This window comes from Mycotypha africana, assembly GCF_025528875.1.
Source record: "Mycotypha africana strain NRRL 2978 chromosome Unknown BDF20scaffold_12, whole genome shotgun sequence".
Lineage (NCBI taxonomy): Eukaryota > Fungi > Mucoromycota > Mucoromycetes > Mucorales > Mycotyphaceae > Mycotypha > Mycotypha africana.
The window spans coordinates 1,084,655-1,104,675 of record NW_026515736.1 but is presented as its reverse complement, the minus strand read 5'-3'; the positions used below and the strand labels follow the sequence as shown (position 1 = coordinate 1,104,675).

The window sequence follows — 20,021 nt, the reverse complement described above, 5'->3', positions numbered from 1 at the left end:
TCAAATACGATATATCTTACTGGTTAATCACTTGCGAACCCTCTCATTGCTAATATAGTTGTTCTAGCCAGCTTTGCACAAATTGTTCACAAGTCTTTAAAACGAAAATCAGGCCGAATCACAGAGCACAAATCAGATTCTGATTTGACGCAGTTTCTAAATGTTCCTATTTTTTTTTTTCCTGTGCTCCACATTTGAGCATCATACACCCCTCCCCCCCTTAAATTAATCTTTCTTGAATATGCTAACTCCAATATCAACACTTTCTTTTCTTTTTTTGACTTACATTTGACTTCAATTTATACGAAAAGCATTTTTAAATTCCAACGCATCTACATATTACGCTGTCTTTTAGCTTTTCAAAAGGTTGATCCCAAATGCGTAAAGACTTATACATTTTTTGTATATTCTACCTAACAGCATATACCTTTGCCTTCATTCCTCATCAACAATCATCAATAATCAAAAGACAAGGTATTGTGCAGTAGACGATTCAATATTTACTGGTAGTGCTGGTCTCATATTGTGCTTTTGACATAGCTATAGCTTCTCGAGCATGTGGCAATGAAAACAATACGATATCCATATGTTCACCATCTTCCGGTTCTGTATGGTATAACGATACAGATCAAGAAATAACATGGAAGTGGAAGTAAGTCTGCTTTCCAAGTTTTTCTTCTTTTGCAAATGAATCCTGATTTTTCTATGTCTCCTACAATTATTATGAGCCTAGCAATCCAACTTTATTACACTACGTAATGTATCGCTATACTTATTGCATATAGTAACGGTACAGACTAATTTGTTGCTGTGCTTGTAGGACACGTTGGATCTTTATCTGCTCTATAAAAACGATACAACAGCGACAACGTTCCAAGTTGTAAAAACTTGGCCAGAATTAGAGAGGACTAAAGGTGTGCTTGTACAACATATTGATGATACTTGGTACCCTTCCGAAATGGATTTTTCAACTACAAACAATATTTCTTGGACAATGTTCTTTTACATAGTTGGTTCTGGCTACGACATTCAATCTGATCTTGATTTAATACCCACACGGCTTAATTTCTTTCCAGTACCTCAAGTATTCACTCTTATACGTACGATAATTCTACTGGTGAAACTTCATAGAAAGGATGTAGAATTCTAAAATTAACCTTCAATTTCCTCAATCAAAATAGAAAGTGCTCGTAACACCACTGCAACTGAAATATCACCATCAGCATATTCACCTAATAATGACACAAACCATCATACATCCCAGACCTCCACTTCCAACCATGTCAACAATTTACCTGGCTGGGCAATCGCTGTCATTGTCATTGTAGTCTTAATTGTCATTGCTGCTACAGCTGCGTTGATATGGGCTCTCCGATACAAAAATAGAACATCAGTAAACGATAAATTCATTATCTCGAAGAAGAATGGTGGCAGTACAGATGACGAAAAACTTCCAGTATTACTAGCAGCGACAAATAAGACCGAATCGAACGTTATGATCCATTCTGCAGTATCAGGTATTACTACGACGACAACAGCAACACCCGTACCAGCGGCGACTGTGTCAACTGTACGCACAACAATAAGATCCACATCATCGGCTGCTATAAATAAGCAAAACGATGCTTCAACCTCGCCTTTGAAGAGACCTTCCTTAGCAGATCTAAATGATCAGCAGCAGTCGAGCAGTATCTTATCTTCTACCGATGCCCTCATGATAGCAGATACCTTTAGGCAATTTATGCGAAAACCTGATTGGAATGAAGAATTAGATGTCGTTAAGAAGTAGCAGCAGCATTGATAAGTGTCAAAGCGCGGTTAAACGAATGCACAAAACGCGCCCAGTAATTTTTTGATTCTATTCAATCTTCCCAATTCATTGTCTTCATATAGAAATTTTTTCGATTCTTGGAAGTTTATACTCATCAAAATTAATAATAATATTTTGGAAATATGCTATTCCATATTCTTAAAGCAGCAGCTGTATTTAAGCAATTGCTTTTTCCTTCTCTATTCTTCCTATCAAACTGCACACGTCATTATTGTTTTCGAAAGTAAGAAGCGGAAATTAAATGAAATGCGACAACGACAAAATGGAAGAGGGAAAAGGGGGTGGGGTACATCCTAAATCCGAATTTCAAACTTCGCATGAAGTTATATGTTTTTTTAATTGATTTAATTTATTTCACTGCTACTTGTATGCATGCCCAGATTACCACTACCTTGAATTAGCTCACTTATATTTTCCAATGGCGAATACGAATAAAAACCTCCCGACTATTAATAAACATAACAACAATATAGACAGTAAAAGACATGAACAACACACCTTTGCATCTTCTAAAGGCAATAAAAACTATATGATCAGCTCAGGTTCACTTGCGATTCTAACAACCGCCAAAGAAAAAGCAGGTGAAGCTGTGAATTCTGCAAAAAGCTGGTTGTCAAGGCCGATGTCATCTGATTGGACCTCATCATTGACGCAGTTAGAATCGTTATCCAGAGTTATGTTTAGTCCATTAGCAGCTCATCCTGTATATAAGTCAGAATCCATGATGAAAGCTCTCCAACTTATGCAACAACAGCAGCAGCGTAACAGCAGTGATCCTTCCTCGTCATCTTCGTCAACTTCTGTAATATCGAGAGCGCTGATAATGAAACCATCCAAAGATTATATTTTACAAGGTAAAACTTATAGTTGGCCTTCTAGTACAGTCCTATTACAAGCCGAAATACCCGAACAGCAACATGGTCCCGCTGTGAGTCTTTTTCAAGGATTTGCATCCACTTATCCTTCTCTTGCAAAAGGTTCATTAATACGAACAAAAAAAAGAAGAAGGAACAGAAAACACCTCCAGCGTCAGCATGGTAAAATACCAGACAGAGACCTTCCCAAATCTTTGACACAGATCATTGCAGAAAGGGAAAAGCGGATAAGGGATGCTGATAAAATTAGCATGCAGAAATTGTCTACCATTAATGAAATAGAGCAAATAACTTTGCAAATTAATGAGTTATTGAAGCAAAGAAAGGAATTAGAGGGAAAATATGCTAGACTGGAAGAAAAAGACTTACAATATCAGATTATAAGTAAGTAGACATTCGACGAATCGAAGCATATAAGATTGAAACCAAACAACTGTTTATATAGTTGAGGACTTGAATGATGCCATTACCGATATAGAAGAAGGTGGTACTGGCTGTTTAGAAACCATCAACGAACGAAAAACCGTTAAGGGCGCGTCCCTACAAAATAGAGATGAGGAATACGTTGACGACGATGGTGATATTGACGATGAAGACGAAGACGAAGAGGAAGAGGAGGATGTTCTGATCGATTATGAAACAGGCACTTGCTTCAAGACTTTACAGGCGCACACAGACGACATACTCGACTTGGACTTCAATCATCCGAGAGGCATGCTTGTGTCGTCTTCATTAGATGGAACTGTGAAAGCGTGGGATTTATATAGATATCGCTGTTTAGGCAATTTGGAAGGCCATAAAAGCATTGTACGATGTCTTCAAATGGAAGGTTCTCATCTTTTGACTGGATCAGACGATTCAACGTTGAAGTTCTGGGATCTTTCAACGATTCCAAACAGCTCGTCCGATAGTTCGGTTATTTCTTCGTCTACAGTAAGTGATGAGGCAATAGTGACCAATGAGTTGTTCACTTTAGAAGGTCATCGTGCAGAGATAACAGCCATAGATTTCAATGATACCCAAATCGTATCGGGTTCCAATGACAAAACAATCCGACTATGGAATATCGAAACACAACAATGTCTTTCATCGCTTGATGTGCTATGGACAAGCAAAGGATTGGAAACTTCATCAGTAATAAACCATAACTATGCCTATGCTGCGCACGATTTTGTTGGTGCGTTACAATTTTGGGATTTCGCGTTGGCAACGGGGACTTCTGACGGTAAACTGAAAATGTGGGATTGTAAGTCGAACGTTTTTGAGATCAATAGAGAGGTTTTATTTTGAAATAGTCGGCTAATTCACAATTATCTCTCAATTCAGTAAGAACTGGTCAAGCACATAGAACGTTATCCGGGCATAATGCCCCTATTACTTGCTTACAATTTGATGAAGTTCATATTGTGAGTGGCAGCTTCGATAAAACGATCAGGATCTGGGATTTGCGCACCGGCTCTGTTTTTGACACACTTACTTATACCTCACCTATATCCAATCTACAATTTGATGCAAATAAGATCATCAGTTGCGGTTCAACAAGTGATACGATAAACGTAAGTGCATACGCTTGACATGATTCAGACATACGTTTTTTGTGACTAAAGCAAGTCTTATTTTTTTGAAAAGATATATAACCGCACATCTTTCCAGCATACTCAACTAAAAGAGCATAAAAGCCCTGTATCTTCTGTGCGGTTCAATAATGATGTACTTATAAGCGGTGCGAATGATAATCTTATCAAATTGTGGTCTATTTCTAACTGGATGCAAGCCTAGATATATACTCATTCTCTTGTAAATATAACGCTATTCATTTGCAAATTGTATTAGACTATTTTAAGCGTATGATGAAGCCAAGATTCCCATCGGGCAGTCCGCAGTATTTTTGAGGTTTGATTATAATACGATAGATACTGTTATTGATAATGAAAACGTACATTTTGGTCATTGTTCAAAATACTTATGTGAAAGAGGGAGGGCAAAATACTGTTACTGTATTATATGTAAAACTTAGGTGTTCTTTATCATTGTCCTCCTCCCAACAAGGTTTTGCTTTATGAAGGAATAGTTACACGGAAACAATGGCTTACTACTCTAATGTATCAATAATTACCGCATCTGCTATACTTCTATCACTACATCCATTCAACTGCAGACTGACTTCAGTATGCTTCGGCTTAGCACAATGCTATTTGGAAAGCCGCTTGTTACCATAAGCTCGTTTTTTCAACGAAAAGCTATAGTTCATTTGCATAAATATTTAGCACCACCACTCTATTCTTTGCTTTCCACTTGATCAAGCCGCCACTAGGCTAGTATAGAATAAATATGAACTCTAATCAACGTTGAAATATTTATTGGATTTCTACATAAACTAGTATGGAAAATCAGAGAAAGGATAATATCTGTACAAAAAATGATATATAAAAGGAAAACAAAAAAAGCAAACAAAGATGTTAAAAAATTGAATAAAAAAGACTGATTCAGAAGAACTAAAAATAAATATTGGGGAAGCAAAAAAAAGTAATGGCAAAAAGTGTTTGGGAAGAAATGGAATGTAAGCGTAATAAATAAAATCAAAAATGATGGGTTTGGATATGTCAGTATATCATATACTTCTTATATAATGATATGTTACTCCTAAAAGAGGAGTGGGCAAATTCCGGGTTTTTGGATAAACTATTGCAGTAATGATTGATAGGGATAAGTTCGCAATTGCGTTTCATTAAAAGGTATCAATGACCATGTCTGTTGACGTCGAGAAATAGTCTACGGCTGCTTCATCCGTTTCAAAATCATGTACTTCCATCACTGTCTTTCCCTCGTCTGAATTCAGGGATCGACGTCTCTGCATCACAACTACTGCTTTGGTTTCTGTAAATTGAACTTTCCACACTGTTTTAGCCGGCAAAGTGAAATTCCGTATCAAACGTCCTAATTTGAGATCCCAAATTTTTACACGACCGTCATTGCCTGCACTAACTATGCGACGATCGTCAAATTGTAAACAGGTCACTGAATTATCATGAGCTGAGATTTGATGGACACACTCATAGCGCTGAAGGTCCCAAACACGTAAACAACCATCTGAACCAGCACTAACAAGTGTTGTGCCTGATAACTGTAGTTGTCCCACTAAGGAGGTATGTCCCTGCAGAATGGCAAGACACTGCCCTGTCTCCGCGGACCAGACACGGATATGGGAATCTAAAGATCCTGTTACCACTTTCTGGCCATCGAATGCAATAGCATAAATTTGTGTATAATGACCCGTGAGCACATGCAAACATCTTCCTGTTCTCAAATCCCAGACTCTCGCTGTTGAATCATAAGAGCCGGATACGACGATATTTCCATGAATTTCCATACAGCGCACACTTGCTTGATGACCAAGAAGTACGTGAATCAAAGTACCTCGTTGAATATCCCATACTCTCATCGTTGTGTCTCTTGAGCCTGTTATTGCGATTCTCTTGTCTTTCATTTTCAAACAACGTACAGTTGAGTTATGACCACGTAAAACGTGACGCAATACTCCGGTATTCAAATCCCACACACGTACATCCCTGATGCAAGATAGGAAAGCATTTCAAAAAAGAATATGAGCAAAGCTGTTCTTTTGCCCCCTTTTTTCCTTTTTTCTTTCCTTTTCCCGAAAAAAGAACCTATATATATATATATATATATATATTTTTTTTGGCTTACCTATCGCATCCACCTGTCACAAGTACTCTTTCAGGATCATTCTTTCCGCCACCTTTGAATTGTAATGCCCAAACACCGCCTTCATGCCCTTCCAAAGTCCGCACTTTTTCTGCAGTCTGTGTATCAAAGACTTCAATTTTATGGTTATCGCAACCTACCACGATGAACTTTTCATCGTATTGTAAAGAAGTGACTAACCCATCGCCAAAACCTTGTTCTACTACTTTGACTTTGCCGCCATGGGCCCAAGCAGAAGCGATGTTGTATTTTTTCTTAAAATATTCTCGGTATGAAAAGTTAAGCCGTTGACTCGGCGGTTGCAAAAGCTCTCCACCACAAATGCTAGAGTTGCGTCGACGATACTGATGTTTCATACATAGTGCTTTCCATGCAGCTTCATCTTTCAGTAAAGAGTTCCAGAATGTAGAAACAGTGGCTGCTCTGGCTAAAGTCTTTGGATCGTCAATAAAGGTCAAGACATGGAGCGAAATTTCGATCGGCAACTCTTTGAGGAAATCAATTTTCAGTCGAGGAGATATAAGATTATTGAGATAAGTGAGCTGAGAGTTATCGCAGCTATTGATCATCTCCTGTAAAAAAAACTGCTTTTGAAGAGGATTCAGTTGTTGAAAAGCTCGACTTAGGCTCTTTAGATGCGCAAGTTGTTCTTCGTCAAAGGCATATTCAACTTCGGTATTTTCTAAGTTGTTTAATGAGATTTTAGGTCGCTGGGAAGGTCGACTTAGACTTTTGAAATGGGGCAATGGAGTGTTGTTATGTGAAGAGGAGCCAAAGTTGAAGTTAGGCGGCGTTGCTGGTGGCGAAATATCATCTAAAGGACATATATCCATGTTTATTGGTGATGGAAGTAGAAACGATAAAGGAAAGAAATACGTTTCTAATGTAATCCGGCTAAAATAGAAGGATAGAAAAAAAAAAAAATGAAAAAGAACAATAAAAAAGAAACCAATTTTTTTGGGATGTTTTAGGATAAGTGAATTTAGACCAAACCGAATTTAGAATGCAGAAAACAAAGGCTTTTAAATGGTTGTTATCTACAATTTAATAAGCCACAGTCAATTGTATTGGTTGCTTTGGAACAAAGAATGAAAACTGCCTCCTTGTTGGGCACTCGTTAATTCTGTAGGCTTCTTTTTTTATAGATTTTGCCTACTTTCCATTGTTATAAAGAGTACCCAATAAAATAATTCGGTGTTAAACCATCTTTTTGCTACGTTGTTTTTTTGACTTTCGATATCTTTGTCAACGGCATTATCAATTCAAATTTCCGGGCATTGATCCATCTTTCAGCTGACGGAATACAACACACGGCGAAAAAAAGAGAAAAAACCGATTGTGAGCATGATTTATATTACAACAGTGGTGACGAAACGTCGACATAGTGTGCGTTCTTAGCCTTTGTTATGGATTCTATTGAACTAGAGTGAATAGGGCTTTTTTTTTCGAAAAAAGATTAATTTAGCTTGGAGAATTTCATTATTTTGCTGGAAGTGGTTGTGCTTGTAGGGCAAATGATCCATTGCGGGGGAGGGGCAAGAAGGAAGCAATTACAACTTTGATTTTTTGAAAGGAGACGCATCTGCAGGAATGAATCCGCCTTTTCGTAACACAGCATAAATCTCGTATAATGCGTCTTCGTCCTCGATAGTAGCTGGCATATTCACAGTTTTACCATCCACCATTTCGCGTATGCTTCTTCGAAGTACTTTGCCACTTCTCGTTTTCGGTAACCTAGGTACTATGACAGCACTTTCAAAACAAGCAATGGCACCCAAGTCTCGACGTGTAGCTTCCGTTAATTCTTTCAATAATGTTCTTTCGTTCGATGGAGTATATCCATGCTTTGCGACTAATATGCCTAATGGTACGTGACCCTTCAGCTTATCCGGTAAAGGCACTACGCAACATTCCGCTATGATAGGATGGGCACTCAATATTTCTTCAATGGAACCAGTCGAAAGACGATGCCCAGCCACATTGATAATGTCATCCGTCCTTGACATAATATGAACGTAACCACTAAAGACAAAATGGAGTAGTTCTTCAGTAGGTTGAAGCTCCCAATGAAAAAGAAAAAAAACTACAAAAAGGGGGGTTCATCCTTACTGTTCATCAATAAGACCTGCATCACCTGTATCAAAATAACCTGGATATTTATCGAAATAGCTAGCTTTATAGCCTGCTGCATTATTCCATAAACCTGGAAATGCAGCGGGTGGCAAAGGAAGCTTTAAAACAATATTACCAAACTGATTTGGTTCCGTCGTCTCTTCCAAAGTACCCTCTTTCAATACACGTATTTGAGAGCCAGGTACTTGTTTGCCAGCTGATCCAAATTTAACAGCCGTACGTGCGTTCTTTACAGCACCAGAACAAATGGCTGTTACAGGTGAGCCCAATTCTGTACTCCAATAATTATCGATCACTGCACAATTCTCAGGAACAAGCTGCTGACACCATTTGAGTGTTTCTGTGTCACTTCGCTCGCCCGCCAAAAACAGAGAGGTTAATGAACTTAAATCATACTTTTTGGCTAGTTGTCCTTCTGGGTCTTCTCGAGCAATGGCTCGTACAGCAGTAGGAGCTGTAAACATTGTCTTTACCCGATTTTCGGATACAAGTCGCCAAAATGCTCCAGCGTCAGGTGTACCCACCGGTTTGCCTTCATATAGAATAGTCGTGGCTCCTATGAGCATTGGACCGTATACAGTATAGCTATGGCTTACAGCCCATCTATGAACCATAATAAAACCCGTACGCTAAACATCAGAAATTGCTAGTATTTCACGTTTTTCGTTTCGGTTTTACCCTATATCACTCGCTGTGAATATCGTATCCCCTCTTCTGATGTTGAAAACGTAATCAATTGACCACCGTAAGACAACGGCATGTCCACCATTTGACCGTACTACACCCTATACATAAGATCAAAGAGAGAGAGAGGATGATGCACATCAGAACACAGTTTAACCTCAATCCAGTAGTGGTTTCAAATACTGCACCTTTGGTTGCCCTGTAGTGCCACTTGTGTATAAAACATACAGAGGATCTTCACTTGAAACCGGTATACAGTCTTTGAAATAGGCACCTTTACGTTGAATCTTATCCATCTCATCGTCAAAGTCGCGATCACCCTGCGCGTAATTCATTAATGCTCGCGGTTGATTGGGCCTTTGATAAACCATTCGAATGGGAACATGATGACTCGACAATGTCAAAGCTGTTTCCAAAAGTGCTATTTTCACGTTACAGAAGCAGAGTTAGCATTCCCCTCAACATACATTCAAAGTAAAGCCAAAAATTAGCCCCTTTTAAGGCGGGAGGTAAACATGCGAGAACAAAGTAAACTAAACTTACGTTTATAAGGAATAATTCTTTTTGGTTCAATGCCACAGCTTGCCGTAATAATCATTTTAGGCTTGCAGTCGTCGATTCTTTTGGCCAATTCCTTTGGTGCAAATCCTCCAAACACGGCACTATGCACAATGCCCAAACGTGCACAAGCCAAAAAAGCAAACACGGCTTCTGGTACCATTGGCATATAAATCAATATAGTATGTCCTTTCGATATACCGTAAGAATGGAAAACACCTGCCAGTGTTTGTACTTTGTCTAAAACTTCGCTGTAAGTATACTTTATTTTAGTTTGAGTAACGGCTGAATCCCAAATAAGACATGGTTGTTGAGCCATAGATGGATCTTTTAAAATATGTCGGTCCAAACAGTTATAACAGGTGTTCAGCTTCCCATTAGGAAACCAAGTAAAAGGGTTAGGTCCTGGACGTCGGCCGAGGATGGCTGTGGGTTTTTCGAACCATTCAATATCTTGAGATGCCTTTTCCCAAAGCTGTAGGTCTATAAGGTTGCTTATTTCTTTTGTATTCATGTATCTTGTTGTATTATTGCACTTTTGATAGTGCCAAGATGGGAGAAAATGCAAGCAAAAAGAAGAAAAGAGAAAATTAAAAGATACAAATTTTCGTGAGAATACCAAGACCTGCAGTTCTCCCTTTACCCACTAAATTTTGTGAAGCCTTTTGCAAAGCGTTATAAAGATCTGCCATATTGTTGCACAAGCTATATGTTTATTATGCAGCCAAACAGGTACAGGGCCATCATAAAGGTGAACTGTGACAGGAAAAAAAGCAAACCCCTTTAAACAACCAAGGGTTGTTATTCTGCCTTTATTATGTATAGAGTAAATCGCAATATTCTGCCTGGACAATGAGTCGCTTTCATTACCACAATAACCATTTCGAACGAAGAGGCCCATCCACATTTATTCAAGTATGTCATCAATATATTTATAATATATTGATTGCGCTCATTAATTGCTTTTCGATTTTTTCCTTTTTGTTTATAACATTCAAAAGGGTATCCTATGAATATGGATATGGGTTCAGTATGGCTACCAAGTTATTGAGCTATCTGCCAGTAAAGTGAACAGTATGTTGCTGTGATACGTGCCATAACGGCTCAAATATCTCTAATTGTATTCACCGCCATGCATTTTGCTCAACTACTTTTGTCTTTTGCTCAAGCAGATATTCTAGATTACGTTCGTACTACTATGCTTTTGAATATTTTCGATATAAAAAATAAGCATCGTTTCAACCATTCATCATGCCTTTAAATGGAAATTATAAAGATAAAGAATGGTAGTTATTGACTTTACATATTTTCTACAAAGATATTGCTAGCATCCTTGATATCTGAATGGGATTGCTGCTCTCAGTCTGCCATGTGGATTCAAATCTATCACTGTGTATGAATCCTTTAGCTGCAAAAGAGCTTTTTTTTTTTTTTCAATAGGAGACAAACAATTATGACATCTATTGGGCAAAAAAGAGCAGTTATTTAAAAGGTATATAAAGGCGCTCATTTTTCTGAATTTCCGCTTCTTTTTTCTTCAGCGCAGATATTGCAGTAGCTTTGATTCCTAAACTGGTTTCCTCTGTTTAGATGGCCTAGTACTCCTGTTGTATCATGAGGGTCCTTCCATTCATGTGTAATGCTGGTTGTTGCCACTTGCCTGAAATAGGTGTCTGTCGGTTCCTCGTGAGCCTGTAGCATAAGGGTAATGTCAACCAGTCCCATGGGCAGCTATGTTGATGTCTCTCCTCATGAGGGCTGCCTGGGCAACTACTCTCCCAGAGAGTAGGCTAGAACATCAACACCTTTTTTTTATATTTATAATGCAAATGAAAAAAAAAAAAAGAAAATAAACCGGTTTACTTATACTGAGCTTTGCTGAGGGATAATGAAGCAATTTAGTTACGTTGATATACTTCTACGTGGACTCTTTAAAATAGGGGCCTTCATCATATGGTTGCGTTAAAGATAAAGAGAGTGACGACAACTGTCAGTTTCAGATTTACCTAGAAAAACTTATATGACTAGAGCTCGCACAACTTTGATCTGAAACTTATTTTATCATCTCATCTTGCGCGTTGATTTTAGTGTCGGAGAGCAATATCGAATAAGTATCGATCACCTATCTATTGACACCAGTCTTTTTGAAGAAAAACAAATTGATCTTTTGTAGATCGCACTCTATGAGAATTACACACAGACAGAAAGAAATACTCAGCTTACACATAGAATACAATCAATAGACCCTTTTCAGTTTAAAAATCTTCAGACGAGCATTATTTCAAAACAAGGGCACACTTCCACCCAGAACCGACTCCAAGATATATGATGTAATGGTAGTCTCTTGGAAAAAAGAAAGTATAGCATGACAATGTCTGCTGAATTCACCCAAAGCTTTTTTTCTTCAGATCACTGCTAATTTTTGAAGCCAGTTTCGCTGTTATTTTGTTTTTGGGCAATGGATAAACAAGAACGGTTTCAAGAGAAGTTCTTGTTTGAACCATAGAATCTAACTTGCCAATAACTGTTATTGTAAAGGTTGAATTGCTTCACAAGAGTTGCCTAGTGCTTTGTTTTTTTTGGATTTGTATTGTTAAGCTTTTTGGACTTTACTGTCTATTCTGAGTCGCTCTCATTTGTGGCCGCCCCCCGCCTTTGCAAGGCTTTTTTAGTTTTTGCTTGGTTTTTTTTTTTTTAGAAGACCCATTTGTTCAAAGAAACAAGAGCTCTGACACTGTAACGAAGGTATCAAACGGGCCCTCGTGAAAGCAATTAATTAAATTCAAGTTACACTACGTCTGTTATTTACGTGTGGACCATTCACGTCAAAAGCTACAGCAAACAAAGAGTTCCACTAATTTCCCCATCATTGCCTTCCCCGACAAAAAAAAACCTATTTTTGAGTGCTGATGGTCTGTGTTTTAAATAAATAATCAGCTAATGCTGTGTCTAAATGTAGAATGCGGGACAAACAGCTGACCTGGGCCAAAACTAAAACTTTGACAACAACGATTTAGAATGTAAATAAGCCAAAGATGGCGGTAGTATATTTAAGATACAAATATTAATTAGTGAAATGCATTAAATTGGTGACACTGGGTAGGCATTCATCATAGTAATAGCAGTAATAGTGAAAAGTATGACGGAACAAGAGAAGGGAGGGATATCAAATTACTAGATAAAAAGTAATTTAGAGGAACGGATGGCCGAATAAATAATTGCTGTATGTGTGTGCGTGTGCGTGTGCGTGTGTTTTGTTTGTTGGGAATTGGCATACACTTTATGCTCTGCCAAATACATCTATTCTATAACCACCACCACTACCACCTGCAGCCGTCGTCCTTGGAAGGTCCAATGTTGTAGTGGTAAGACCTCCTAGGAAGGGAGCCATGATGGATCTGTCCAAGGGAGAGATGTATCGGTATTTCTGCCTATAATACCCTCCTATCTCAACTGTCTGGCGTGTTGTTGGATAAAGGACCAACGAATGATTTCCGTTCCAAGCTAAATTATAAGCTTGGTAATCAATAGATCGACTACGCGTAGATCGAGGGCTCAGCGTATCCATGACTCTTTGAATCCTATTCTTTTGCTGAGATAAGAAGCTAAAGGAGCATTCAAAGCCTGTTGGTTCAACCCATCTTTCGCCTGGTCTTATTTTCGGCTCATTGCTTGGCGTTTTCGATATTTTGTAGGAGAGGGACAAGTTTTGCTTCGTTGGGTAATGTTCCTGATGCAAGCCTACTTCCTTGATGTGCAGCGGTAAAGATGATTTGATCAGGTTGTCGACGAGGGATTGGTAAGTGGTGGATGAAGTATCTGTCATAAAATCAGGTCCCACTAGATACGCTTTATAGAGTACTGGTTTCCGTAACAATTTTGAAGTGTACATGCGTAGGCTAATTTGATTCACTGGCGCGAAGGACAGTCTTCCCTCAGTAGCTTTGGTTAATTTAAAATCAACAGTAAATCGCCAATGACTCTCTTGATCAAAGCACAATCGTAACAGACAGCAATTGTCTTGATGTAGTAGTCTATTGATGAGGACCGACTTTACAACGGTTTGAAGTTGCTTATTTGACTGATACAGTAAGTTAAGGATGTCAGGCACAGAAAGATACTGACATATCGACAATAAGACTTCATTAGGCAGTCTGCAAAAGCCTGATGTATGCCTAAAAAGCGGCTGTTTTGTTGCTGTAGGTAGAAAATGCATGTTCCTCGTTCCTGGACTGTAAAGAATGAAGAAAAAAGGAAAATAGAAAAACGGAAAAAGAGGGGAAACTGATCCCCTTTTTATATTGTGTGTCACTCGGACCAGCCAATCATAATTCGTGAGAATGCTTCTTACCAGTCAATTCCTTGACTGCTTGCATTAAATGAAAGAAGGGCATGACCTGCTTTACAGTTGTTTGCGTTCTTGAAGTATCATTTGAAAACTAAAAGGTCTGACTTGCATTTTGGCTACCGGGGTTTTGATCTCAAATCGTCTAAATCGTTTTAAATCGTTTCAAATCGTTTCAAATTGTTCTAAATCGTTCAAAATTGTTTTAAAAGCGTTTGGGTCTTTTCATCAACAGCTAGGAAATAAACCACTGCTATACTATGGCTTCATTTTATATATGTTTGAGAATATCAGTTATTCATTGTTTGAATTGTCTTTTATTGCAATTAGATTATCAAAAAGCGAGTCTATAAAATGGGTGAAGCTATTCGAACACTATAATATCTTGTCAGCTATTCAACCAATGATATGCAAATACTTACATACCTTTACACTTTATTTCATTTTTATCAAGCCGAAACATTATAGTATGAGTCAATCTTCACTAGCAGATAAACTAAAATTGCATAACTATTTTATTTCAAACTCACGTTCAGGACGCAAGTTTTACGTGTATTGTATTACCGAGGCGACTAATATTGCACCGTGTTCTTCGTCTTGTAGAGCCTCATAATTAACAGGTTGCTCTTTCAGATCAATAAACAAATAACAAAGTATTTCAAAAACCTTTAGTCACTTGTTCGTTTGCCTATACGTTGTTGGTCTCTCCTTTTTATAAAAAAAGTAATTACCTTCAACAGTATTCGTGTGGGTATTTCCACCACGTACAAACTGTTGAGAATGGTTAATTGACTCATGAAGAAAATGAGAACCTTCAATATTGGGGATGTTATCATAAGCACGCCAACAATCCGAGTATATAATCGATCCAGGAAGAATAAATCGTTTAATGATCCTTTCTAACGTGGCGGCTGTACGATCGTGTACGATTGTCAGAAAGACTTTTTTTCTCTTGAGTTCTTTCAATACCACCGAAAACCCAAACTCCTTCAACATGATGTCCTCGATGATACTTTCGTTTGCCAAACTTGGATTCATCGATTTCAACAATTATACCTTCACCGCCTAAAAAACTAAGTTAATACAGTATACATATATTTTTTAAATTGTAATATTGTTTACCCAATCATTATATCATTTTCAACAATATCAGCTTCAATTAACTTGAATATTTTTTTTATTATTCCAGAAATAGTTCTTGAATTTAATCTTGCTGTTTGACGTATATGAGCCAAGTTTGAATCCGTAGCCCAACACCAAATAACATAAAGAATTTTATTTATAGGTGTCGTTAAATTGTAAAAGAAGGAACCTTTTCGTAAAGCAATTTCACTTCTATTACAACAATTTCTTCTTGGACACTTCCAATAAAATACACGATCTGTTTTCCATTGTAGTGTCATATTTGTACCATTACGGCATTGCATAGATTCATAAGATACTCCTTGTGTACAAAGATTTTTTGGATTCTACTTTGAGTACATATTTGGCGACTTCCAACTTTCTGATAATGCCAATGGTAACTCAGAGCCTGTGCAGTTGGCTTCTCGTTGCTCTTGGTCCTCAAGCTTGAGTTTTCTAAAAAACTCAAGAGCTCAAGAGCTTGTTCCGTTGTGACGAAGGTATCTGAGATGTTTTCATTGCTGATATCACTCCAAAGAGAGCAACCCTGTTTTTTCTTCGGGAAATCGTGAAAGACGACCACGACTTATTCAGCCCAAAATGTACGTTCGTAGTCCTTGCAAGGTTTCGTTTCAAAGACTGTAGTAGAGCAACTATTGGTAAAGCTAGTTAGCAGAAACCTAACAGCGCTGAGGAGTTGTTTTTCATCTTGGATTTTACCATTAAGCTGTCCGTCCAAACAGATCGGGGGTAAATCATCCAATGATCGCTTCAATCCAACACACAAAAATGATCGCACAACTGGAAAGCTTAGTAATGAATCGAAGCTTGTTTTCATTTTCTGTGTTTGTTTGAAGTGTTCAAGATGTGATATTTGTGGTTGTTCTATTGTTTAGAGAACGTGACTCATAAATGGATCTGAACTGTAAGGTGAAATGAGTCTCCTTTAGTCCTTTTATTATCTACTGAAAATCAGAGTAAGGAGCGTGCCAACTGAATATTTGAATTCAAAAAAAAAGAAAAAAAAATAATCGTTCCTGATATTCTCAACCAGTAAGAATGCAGCATTATACACCCGCCTATGTCATCTTTATCAGAAGGTATAATATGTGTCTGCAAGTATAGTTTAAAATCGTCTACAGTTTCAAAATAATGTACGCAAGATGAACAAGCAAACTGTCTTGAATACTGTCATGCTTTACATTGCTATTTCATATTTACAAAAGGATAGTCAGCATTGTCAAAAAGGCGATGATTTAAGCATTTCGAGATCAAACTCCGGTAGCCGATAGATAAATTCGCCAAATCCCGCACAAAAATCTTTGTATTCATTTTAGTCCAGAAAATCCCGTGATTTTTGGGTTTACTGTACTTTTAATGAAAAGTTCTTTCTTTCTATAATCTTTGCCTGATGATCCAGCATTTTTATCAATGATCAAAAACTTTCTACTGCTTGTGTTTCCCCTAAATTCAAAAAAAAAACTCTATTGAATTCTAAGCTTTCTATTGGTCCAAAAAAATTCGATTTTTTGCTTTTTGAAAATTTATATTTCTCGAACGCAAAAACACTGCATCTTTATCTCTATTTTTTCCCCATTTGAAATTTTTTCTTGACTGGTTATGTCGTCGTATGAAAATGATGATGGAAAAGCATCAAAGAAACTCACACGTCGACAATCACTAGTTGAAGCTGCTAATGAGGCCTTACCTCCACCTGTTGATTTCGAATCGTTACGTGTCACTGAAGAAAGACTAAACACATGTTCGAATAAAAAAATTCGTCGATTTTATGAAGTAAAGAAAAGAATTGAGTTGAGCTATTTATTCATCATACATACGTATACGTTTGTATGAGACACAATGGAAGCGAAACAACAGCTTTAACATCCTCTATTACATCCTTTTTATATGTTTGAAAACTTCAGCAACAAAACTTGATGATTTCAAGGTTCGCTCAAGTGGATAGAGTTATCAATGCATTACAGAACAATAAACCTCTTCTAACGGATGTGACAAAAAATGGGTATGGCGCAGTGTATGATGAAGAAAGTGGCCTGTACCAGGACGGTCTAGGCAATCCAATGCCATTGGATACTGGAGCGGGAGAGAATCAACCATTACTCTCCAATAGTCGACCCATTACACCAACGTCTGACGCTACAGGAGACGATGCTGACAAATCACCATCATGGATTATTCATACAGCCATCAACTTATCATTCCTCGCCAATATGGCTCTGTTTTTGACGAAAATGGTCATCGCGTGGTATTCAGGGTCTATGGCCCTTTTGGCCTCAGCCTTTGAAAGCTTTTTGGATATCGTCAGTAATGCCATCATTTTCTTCACTGTACGCATCATTCGTCAAAAAAATTATTATACCTATCCCGTCGGCAAATCACGTATGGAACCATTGGGCATCATCGTATTTGCTGTAGTTATTACCACTTCTTTTTCCCAAGTTTTAATGACCTCCATCAAGAAGCTTACTATGGGAGCCGATGCGGAACCCATAGACCTAAGTATACCGTCTTTATCCATTCTGGGCGTCAACATTGTTGTTAAAGCAGCGTTATGGGGATGGTGCGCTAGAATCAAGGGTAGTTCCAGTGTCCGTGCCTTAGCCTACGACCATGAAAATGACGTCGTTTTCACAATCGCAAGTACCTTATTCCCTCTGGTAGGTTCGTGGGTTGGTTGGCATTGGTTGGACCCTCTGGGCGCTATTATTCTGTCCCTCTACATTATTTACGAATGGATGGGAGTTCTCATCGGTAAGCGTTTCTTTTTGAATGATAAGATCCATTAACGAGATCGTCGTGTCAGAAATAATTGGCTTATTGATGAACATGGGCTTATGCGGTTTGAATTGATAGAAAACATCCGACGTCTTACCGGTCAAGCAGCAAGTGCGGATGATATTAAACAACTAACCTACATGGCCTATCGGTTTTCAAAGAAAATTGAAGCAGTTGACACAGTGAGAGCTTACTATATCGGTGATCGTTTGGTAAATGATAACACTACTTTGTAATTGAAAAACATAAGGCCTAACTTTATTTCTACTTTGGGGGGTGGGGGGACCAAGTTAGTGGAAATTGACATTATTTTACCACCAGACTGTCCGTTGAGGGAAGCTCATGACGTTGGAGAAGCACTCCAAGACGCTCTTGAGTTAATGAGCAATGTTGAAAGAGCATTTGTACATTTGGATTATAGCGCAGAACATGCCATTGAACATAGGAGAGTCGTTGATGATGTGGGCTTTAACCCTTAAATGACCAAGATATCCAAACTCCCTCATTTGTCTAAAGGTATACGCTATTCCCATTCTGTCACTTATCTATTCACAACCATTGTCAACTGCATATACATACAAATTTGTAACACACAAAGCCAATTTTATACATACAGATACTTTCAACAATGACAACGACATAATACGTTACATTATCTTTTTAAAATATACATTCTTTATTCATTCCATCAATTTTTATAGCTACTACTTTTTCAAATATTGCTGACATTTCTTTTTTAATTGCGCTGCTGTATTTTGGTATATGTTCAGTTCTTTGTCCCAGAACATGGCTTTGTAGTCATCACCATGCTTATTGATCAGTTTCTGAATCCAGTCGGTTTGGAACTCTGATTGATACTTTTCATGGTGAAATGCATTGGCTGCTTGCTCCTCTAATTGTCGCACAACGTCGGTTTTTGCCTCAACCGGTGCAATCTCTTCATCCAAAATATCATCGTGCGATTTCTTCTCACCAACAATCACTCGTAAAATATTTCCTTCTTCATCACGTTGAATCAAACCTTCTCCAGGTGCAAGCTTTTTCTTCAATTCTTCGACTTCAGCATCTGTTAAGTCCACAAGCGCTTTCATCGGTGTGGCGTCGTCTTCCATATCCTCACTTTCTTCTGTTTTATCCTTATTGTCCGGATTAAGTTTTTCTTTACCGCCTGTAGAACCATTTAATTCTGTCAATAAGCCCAACTTTTCATAACTATATGCAATCGACTTTTGGTTAGATTATTGTTAACATTAACCATCAACGCAAAAATCCAATTTTGCAGCTTACTTTTGTTTCACTGTCAACTTTTTGTCCCAATTTTTCTTGATAATGGGATTGCCCTAGTTACCGAATCACAAATTTATGTCAGATCTAGATCTGGATCGATTTGGATAGGAATTTTTAAAAAGGAAAAAAAAAAAAGAAAAGAGTACATACAACTATAGTCACTCTTTTTTTATGTCTATCGGCTGTTCTTCTTGTATTCTTCTTTGTGCGTCTAGCAGCTCTCTTTTGAAGTACGGTACCCATAATTGATTAGTAGATTGAAATGTGTTGAACAGTTTGCGAAAGGCTTCTTTTTTCTTTTCAACATTTAAAATTCAAAAAAAGTTTCCCATGACTGCTTTTAACTGTCCTAGAAAAGCTCAAAATTCTGTAAAAAGCGCTCATCCTGATTAAAATCGGAAATACTACTAGGCAACTTTGGAAATATGGAGTATCTTACATGAGAAAAAATATTTACTTATTTTAGATAAATTTTAAAATAAATTCTTGACGTACTCACCAGAAATTACCCAAATTGTTATTGAATTGTGAGTTGAGTAAATAAGGTCGAAACAGTAAGCATTCGGCCTTTGGTTATAATTTATGAATATATTACAACTTACACTGTAGGGATGTGTGAAGGAGTGGTATCAATCACACATGTAGGTCTCGTTTAAAAGATGTT

The 20,021-nt window shown here is 37.8% G+C and overlaps 8 protein-coding genes across 8 annotated transcripts; 4 read left to right on the top strand and 4 right to left on the bottom strand.

The window, feature by feature from the left end:
* Positions 1–257: 257 nt before the first annotated feature.
* On the top strand, positions 258–1,789 carry BDF20DRAFT_996375 (uncharacterized protein; the record flags this gene model as incomplete). Its single annotated transcript, XM_053085419.1, has 5 exons — positions 258–474; positions 541–652; positions 734–755; positions 821–1,100; positions 1,182–1,789. The coding sequence occupies exons 1-5, from the start codon at positions 378–380 to the stop codon at positions 1,787–1,789; spliced, it is 1,119 nt and encodes a 372-aa protein (XP_052932017.1). The 5' UTR covers positions 258–377.
* A 610-nt stretch (positions 1,790–2,399) lies between these two features.
* BDF20DRAFT_802182 (uncharacterized protein) lies at positions 2,400–2,849 on the top strand (the record flags this gene model as incomplete). Its single annotated transcript, XM_053076412.1, has 1 exon — positions 2,400–2,849. A coding segment is annotated over one exon (450 nt), but the record flags the coding sequence as incomplete, so codon positions are not given.
* Positions 2,850–3,339: 490 nt separating this feature from the next.
* Positions 3,340–4,280, top strand: BDF20DRAFT_827931 (WD40-repeat-containing domain protein; the record flags this gene model as incomplete). The annotated part of the gene is made up of 2 exons (XM_053078207.1): positions 3,340–3,952; positions 4,033–4,280. Coding segments are annotated over 2 exons (861 nt in total), but the record flags the coding sequence as incomplete, so codon positions are not given.
* Positions 4,281–5,434: 1,154 nt separating this feature from the next.
* Positions 5,435–7,265, bottom strand: BDF20DRAFT_839654 (WD40-repeat-containing domain protein; the record flags this gene model as incomplete). The annotated part of the gene is made up of 2 exons (XM_053079299.1): positions 5,435–6,275; positions 6,415–7,265. 2 exons carry the CDS (start codon positions 7,263–7,265, stop codon positions 5,435–5,437), a joined length of 1,692 nt encoding a protein of 563 aa, XP_052932014.1.
* Positions 7,266–7,982: 717 nt separating this feature from the next.
* Positions 7,983–10,321, bottom strand: BDF20DRAFT_828042 (uncharacterized protein; the record flags this gene model as incomplete). The annotated part of the gene is made up of 5 exons (XM_053078214.1): positions 7,983–8,454; positions 8,542–9,168; positions 9,244–9,350; positions 9,438–9,670; positions 9,793–10,321. The coding sequence occupies 5 exons, from the start codon at positions 10,319–10,321 to the stop codon at positions 7,983–7,985; spliced, it is 1,968 nt and encodes a 655-aa protein (XP_052932013.1).
* A 2,508-nt stretch (positions 10,322–12,829) lies between these two features.
* BDF20DRAFT_897058 (uncharacterized protein) lies at positions 12,830–14,197 on the bottom strand. The gene has a single exon (XM_053082540.1). The coding sequence runs from the start codon at positions 14,021–14,023 to the stop codon at positions 13,088–13,090; it is 936 nt and encodes a 311-aa protein (XP_052932012.1). The 5' UTR covers positions 14,024–14,197; the 3' UTR covers positions 12,830–13,087.
* Positions 14,198–16,787: 2,590 nt separating this feature from the next.
* On the top strand, positions 16,788–18,741 carry BDF20DRAFT_897051 (uncharacterized protein). The gene is made up of 3 exons (XM_053082539.1): positions 16,788–17,068; positions 17,200–18,046; positions 18,149–18,741. The coding sequence occupies exons 1-3, from the start codon at positions 16,895–16,897 to the stop codon at positions 18,304–18,306; spliced, it is 1,179 nt and encodes a 392-aa protein (XP_052932011.1). The 5' UTR covers positions 16,788–16,894; the 3' UTR covers positions 18,307–18,741.
* Positions 18,742–19,635, bottom strand: BDF20DRAFT_897049 (ribosome biogenesis protein Nop16). The gene is made up of 3 exons (XM_053082538.1): positions 19,508–19,635; positions 19,358–19,410; positions 18,742–19,282 (listed from the first exon to the last, which is right to left on the bottom strand). Exons 1-3 carry the CDS (start codon positions 19,598–19,600, stop codon positions 18,775–18,777), a joined length of 654 nt encoding a protein of 217 aa, XP_052932010.1. The 5' UTR covers positions 19,601–19,635; the 3' UTR covers positions 18,742–18,774.
* Positions 19,636–20,021: the final 386 nt, after the last annotated feature.